This window comes from Rhinopithecus bieti, unplaced genomic scaffold (assembly GCF_001698545.2).
Source record: "Rhinopithecus bieti isolate Rb0 unplaced genomic scaffold, ASM169854v2 scaffold_13259, whole genome shotgun sequence".
NCBI lineage: Eukaryota > Metazoa > Chordata > Mammalia > Primates > Cercopithecidae > Rhinopithecus > Rhinopithecus bieti.
The window spans coordinates 2,916,198-2,923,133 of record NW_016807544.1 but is presented as its reverse complement, the minus strand read 5'-3'; the positions used below and the strand labels follow the sequence as shown (position 1 = coordinate 2,923,133).

The 6,936-nt window shown below is 41.6% G+C and overlaps 1 protein-coding gene across 1 annotated transcript in view; it reads right to left on the bottom strand.

Annotated features, from left to right (window-relative positions):
* The window catches only part of PSEN1 (presenilin 1), an 86,821-nt gene that overhangs the window by 30,048 nt on the left and 49,837 nt on the right, over window positions 1-6,936 (bottom strand). Inside the window, exon 6 of the mRNA XM_017882747.1 lies at window positions 4,644-4,711. Coding sequence (XP_017738236.1) covers window positions 4,644-4,711 — 68 coding nt within the window. The remainder of the gene's footprint in view (window positions 1-4,643; window positions 4,712-6,936) is intronic.

The window sequence follows — 6,936 nt, the reverse complement described above, 5'->3', positions numbered from 1 at the left end:
ATATATATATAAATACGTATTTTGGAATTTCAAAGTGGGAGATAAATCATCTTTCCAGATAGTATCTGAAACCCAAAGTTTATGCTTAAAGGTGTGCTTTCTTTCTCCTTCAAAGCAGAAGAATCATCATACACACAAACACACACACGCTTTTATATATACACAATACAGGATCCCATTTATGATCCCATTTGTGCGAAACAGTGTGAGAGAAGAGTAGATGAGAAATTGATACATTAATTCCTGAAAGCATGACAGGACTTATCTTTAGGTGGTGGGAATCTGGTCATTTTTCTTCTTTATAATCTTACATAATATCTTTTTAAAAAAACAATGACTATTCAGTATTTCTACAATGAAGAAAACGTTATTTTAATTTTGGGGAGGAAAAATCCACCATCTAATAACAAAGAGATTGCAACTATAGAAGATGCCTGAGGTAACTGAGGAGAAAGCAAGCACGCCTTTAGGCATAAACTTTGAGTTTCAGGTACTGTCCAGAAAGATGATTCCTCTCCTACTTTGAAATTCCAAAATAGAGTAAACATTGAAATTTCTGGACAATGTAGATATTTATATTAAGCATTTCCGGTATCCTCGAACTAAAACAAAAACGAACAAACAAAAAAACCTATTTATTAATCTTTGCCTAGGTAACACATGAATAAGATAAAAAATTCACAACAGACACTGTGAAAAGTAGGTTTTCTCCCCATTGTGTCCCATGGTTCCCCTCTCTAGAGGAAAGCACTATTTTTTCTTGAGATGGGGTCTTGCTATGTTGCCCAGGCTGGCTATGAACTCCTAGGCTCAAGCAATCCCCGTCTCCACCTCCAAAAATGTTGAGATTACAGGTGTGAGCCACTGTGCCTGGCTGGAAAGCACTATTATTAATTTCATGTACATCCTTCCAGAAAATCTATACATATCATACATATACTTTTCTACTTGACACAAATGATAGCATATTTTAATTTTTTTAATAGAGACAAGGTCTGTCACCCTGGATAGAGTGCACAATCATAGTTCACTGCAGCCCCAAAGTCCTTGGCTCAAGTCATCCTCCTGCCTCAGCCTCCCAAGCAGCTGGGACTATAGGCATGCACCACCATGCCTGGCTAAGTTTTGTATGCTTTGTAGAGATGGAGTTTCACTATGTCGCCCAGGCTAGTCTAGAACCCCTGGGCTCAAAGGATCCTCCCACCTCGGCCTCCCAAATAGGTGGGATTACAAGTGTGAGCCACCACATCCAGCCTTAAAATTTCTCAATAATAGATCTTGCATATTATCTTTTTTTCACTCTTCTAAGCTGTCACTTTATTCACTTAAAATATCTATTTCTTCAGAAGCAGGCACAGGGACTGCTGGCCCTCAGTTTTATTCACTTAAAATATCTATTTCTTCAAAAGCAGGAACAGGGACTGCTGGCCCTCAGTGCCCCTGCTCTCCTCTGCACAGCCTGAGTACAATGTACGTAAGAAGGGGTAACCTGAGCTGGAGAGGGCCTGGAGCCACATCAGACCCATCCACCCAATTGTTGGCCTGCAGCTGGCTGTGGATCCAAAGGAAGGTAGAGGCCAGCTCAGTCTACACATGCTACTGCTCAGTGCCTACCCGGTCATGGGAGACCAACACATGGTAAAGGTCAAGGGCTTCTTGGAAGGGAGTCAGCAGCCTGTGCAAGATGTTCTCCACACTGCTCAGCTTAAGGGGGGTTGGGGGCAGGACCTCAACTGGCACCTCTGCTTTACCAGTGTCCAGGGCTTGCACAATTCTTGTTTACTCATAGATATTTAATCTTTTTTGCTGCTATCATAAATGGGACTTGTCCTATTATTATGTTTTCTAACTAGTTGTTTATGTGAAGGTTATTGATTTGTGTTTTCATTTTATTTTACTTTTTTGAGATGGAGTTTCGCTCTCGTTGCCCAGGCTGGAGTGCAATGGTGCAATCTCGGCTCACTGCAACCTCCACGCCATTCTCCTGCCTCAGCCTCCCAAGTAGCTGGGATTACAGGCACCCACCACCACGCCCGGCTAATTTTTTGTATTTTTAGTAGAGGTGGGGTTTCACTATGTTGGCCAGGCTGGTCTCCAACTCCTGACCTCAGGTAATCCACCCACCTCAGCCTCCCAAAGTGCTGGGATTACAGGCATGAGCCACGGCACACAGCCAGGATATTTTTGTTTAATTTTGTAATCAATTGCCTTACCAAACTTACTGAGTAATTTGAACTGGTTTTCGGTTAGTTCTAAAACAAAGTAAACAATCATTTTATCTCCAAATATTGGTAATTTAACCTTCTTTTCCAAAGTACATAGTTCTTATTTCTTTCTCTTGTTTAATTGTGTTTGATAGTCCCTCCAGAGCAATGCTAGATAATTGGTGATAAAGAAAACTTTCATCTCAGCCGGGCACAGTGGCTCACGCCTGTAATCCCAGCATTTTGGGAGGCGGAGGCAGGTGGATCACCTGAGGTCAGGAGTTCAAGACCGGCCTAGCCAACATAGTGAAACCCCTGCTCTACTAAAAATACAAAAATTAGCCAGGCATGGTGGCAGGCGCCTGTAATCCCAGCTACTTGGGAGGCCTTGAGGCAGGAGAATTGCTTGAACCCGGGAGGCGGAGGTTCCTGTGAGCTGAGATCACACCATTGCACTACAGTCTGGATGACAGAGTAAGACTCTGTCTCAGAGAAAAAAAAAGAAGAAGAGAAGAGAAGAGAAGAGAAGAGAAGAGAAGAGAAGAGAAGAGAAGAGAAGAGAAGGAGAGGAGAAGAGAAGAGAAGAGGAGAAAAGAAAACCTCTATCTCATTCCTGACCTTAGTAGGCAAGCTTCTAGTTTCCCTATGAGGATGACATTGGCCTTTAGAATGAGATGCATACATTTTATAATGTTAGAGATTTATTTATTTATTTATTTTTAGAGACTGGAGTGCAGTGGTGCAATCATAGCTCACCACAGCCTTGAATTCCTGGGCTCAAGCCATCCTCCCACCTTAGCATCCCGTGCAGCTAGAACTACAGGCACACACCACAATTAGCTAACTTACTTTTTGTAGAGGCAACATCTTGTTACGTTGCACAGGTTGGTATCCAACTCTCAACCTCAAGCTATCTTCCTACCTTAGCCTCCCAGAGTATTGAGATTATAAGCATGAGCCACCAAACCCCACCCCATCTATTTGTTTTATTAAGAAATCTGATCAAGAACACGTGTGGAATCATCAAATGCCTTTTAGCACGTACAGAGATGATGATCTAGTGATATGGCAACTTATAATGAAGCAGTCTTCCATTCTGCAAACTCCACTTGGTCAAATGTATTATTATGGCAGGGGGAGGTGGCTCATGCCTGTAATCCCAGTACTTTGGGAGGCCAAGGTGGGCGGATCACGAGGTCAGCAGATCGAGACCATCCTTGCCAACATGGTGAAACCCCGTCCCTACTAAAAATACAAAAATTAGCTGCGCGTGGTGGTGCACACCTGTAGTCCCAGCTACTCGGGGGGTTGAGGCAGGAGAATCGCTTGAATCCAGGAGGTGGGGGTAGCAGTGAGCTGAGATCATGCCACTGCACTCCAGCCTGGGCGACAGAGTGAGACTCAAAAAAAAGTATTATTCTTTTTATCTATTGCTGAATTCTCTTAATATTCTGTTATTCTTTTGAGATCAATAAATATAACTGACCAATAGTTTTCTTTTACTTGGTAAATTGCAAGGCTTTAGTTATCAATGTTATGCTGGCTTCTTTAATTAATTAATTAATTAAATTAAAATTAATCTGGAACCTTTTTTTCTTTTTATATGTTCTGGAACACTTAGTATTAGAGTTACCATTCCTTAAATAAACGTTTAACAGAATTTCCTCATGAATCCACTGGGGCCCGGTACTATTGTTATTTGTGCAGGTGGGGTGGAAACTTCTTCGTAACTTTCTGTATTTCTTCTTTGCTCTGTTTAAATTTTCTCTCTCTTCAGGGGTCAGTTTTGATAATTTTTTTTCTAGAATATCATCCATTTCACATAGATTCTAATATTTGCTTCTTTTGTCTGTAGTTATTTCCTTTAACCCTCTACCAAAGAAATAACTCTCCAATTTATTTATTAGTTTTGCTGCCTCTTTGAATTTAAGAGCTAGTGCAATTGTTTACAAACTGTATTCTGCCACTTGAGCTGAGAAAAAGACCAGGCTGGCACATCTCTGAGCTTCACTATTCTCGTTGACAGACCAGATCCACTTTTTTCTATGTTATATATGAAAATTTCATATAAGATTTCGTTTGAAAGAAAAAAGAGTCACTGAAAAAATATAGAAGTATGAAAATCAATTACTCTGGTTTTTATACATTCTTAAAACCCTTTCTTAACATTCTGATTCAGACTTCTACTAGAAGAATATATAATCTTCAAAAAGGCTTAGAATTAACTGCAGTCTTAAGTTCTTTCAGTTCTATTTATTATAAGCAAGGAGCAACAGAAGAATGTCTCAATTAGTAATACTGACTTGTCTTTTATATACCAAGTATGACCTAAATGTGGAAACAATTAAAACTTCAGAGTAATTCTTCAACAAAGTACATGGCTTTAAGAGCACAAAGGTAGTTAATTCCGAAAGATAGACCAAAAATTGCACGACTTACCCCAAGTAAATGAATGAAAAAAAGAACAGCAACAATAGAGATGATATAATAAGCCAGGCATGGATGACCTAGAAAAGAAAGCATTTCAATATAATTAACAGGTCCCACAACCCTTAAAAAGTACAAATTTTTTTTTTCTTTTTTGAGACGGGGTCTCACTTTGTCACCCAGACTGGAGTGCAGTGGCATGACCTCAGCTCACTGCAACCTCTGCCTCCTGGGTTCAAGCAATTCTCGTGCTTAAGCCTCCTGCGTAGGTGGAACCACACGTGTGTGACACCACGCTAGGCTAATTTTTGTATTTTTAGTAGAGATGGGGTTTTGCCATGTTGCCCAGGCTGGTCTCAAACTCCTGACCTCAAGTGATCTGCCTGCTTCAGGCTCCCAAAGTGCTGAGATTACAGATGTGCACCACCACGCCCGGCCCACATCTCTCTTTAAAACAACTTTATAAAATAGTACAACTTGGGAAAGGCCAACAGAATGGCTTTACCTAGATACTGGCTACTTCGTGGACAGTTGAATATTCTTTTTTTTTTTTTTTTGAGACGGAGTTTCGCTCTTGTTGCCCAGGATGGAGTGCAATGGCGCAATCTCGGCTCACCACAACCTCTGCCTCCCGGATCAAGCAATTCTCCCACCTCGCAACGTAGCTGGATTACAGACATGCACAACCACGCACTGGCTAATTTTTGTAGTCTTTAGTAGAGACAGGGTTTCTCCTGTTGGTCAGGCTGGTCTTGAACTCCAACCTGAGTGAATCCTGCCTGCCTTGGCTCCAAATTGCTGGGATTACAGGCATGAGCCACGCGCCTGGCCCAACATTTGAATATTCTAAATTAAGTTGACTGACTATCCAATACAACAAAGTTGTTTCTGGTGTTCTTCCACAAAACTTTTCCAACTTGTTACAAAAATGTTCAAACACACAGCAAAATTTAACAAATTTTACAGTGAATACCCATATATCACCCAGGGTCTACCATTCAAATTTTGCAGTACTTGGTTTATAAAATTTCTTTCTAGCTCCTCATCCATTAGTCTTTGTTATTATTAATACATATCAAAGTAAACTGAGAAGTCAGGCATGGTGACACACACCTGTATTTCCAGCACTTTGGGATGCCAAGGTGGGCAGATCATGAGGTCAGGAGTTCAAGACCAGCCTGGCCAATATGGTGAAACCCCGTCTCTACTAAAAATACAAAAATTAGCCGGGCGTGGTGACACATGCCTGCAGTTCCAGCTATTCGGGAGGCTGAGGCAGGAGAATCACTTCAACCCGGGAGGCAGAGGTTGTGGAGAGCTGAGAACGCGCCACTGCACTCCAGCCTGAGAAATAGAGCGAGACTCCATCTCAAAAAAACAAAAAAAGTAAGCTGAGAACACCTGTATATTTCCCTCCAAATACTTCAACTTTAGCCTAAATTTTATCTTACTCTTTAAAACTTGTCTGTCTTGGCCAAGACAGACATTAACCGTGGGAGATGTACGCTGGGATTCCATATTAAGCTTTAAATTAAGGACCAGAATAAATATTAAATAATTGAAATTCTCATCTTTCTTGAGAGATGCTTTTCACCTTGGTTTTTTGGCAAGGGAAGAAGGAGATATGCTCTTATTTCTTTTTTTAATTTTATTTATTTATTTCTGGGAGATGAAGCCTCACTCTGTTGCCCAGGCTGGAGTGCAGTGGCACGGTCTCGGCTCACCACAACCTCCATCTCCCAGATTCAAGCAATTCTCCTGCCTTAGCCTCCCGAGTAGCTGGGATTACAGACACCCACCACCATGCCCAGCTAATTTTTGTATTTTTATTAGAGACGAGGTTTCACAATGTCGGCCAGGCTGGTCTTGAACTCCTGATCTCAAGTGATCCACCCTCCTTAGCCTCCCACAGTGCTGGGATTACAGGTGTGTGCCACCGCGCCCGGCCTAATTTTAATTTTTTTTAACTGCACCTTATACAAGCCCCCAAATTTTTATTTATTATTTTTTGAGATAGGGTCTCACTGTGTTCGCCCAGGCTGGGGTACAGTGGCATGATCATAGCTCACTGCAATCTCAAACCACTGGGCTCAAGCCATACTCTCACCTCAGACTCCCTAGTACCTAGGACTATAGGCGTGGGTACACCACCATGCCTGGCTTTTTAAATTTTTTTTTTTTTGTAGAGGTGGGGGTCTCACTCTGTTGCCCAAACTGGTTTTGAACTCCTGGCTTCAAGTGATCCTCCGGTCTCAGACAGACTGGTGAGAGTCACCATGCCCAGTCTTATTTATTTTAAAAATAG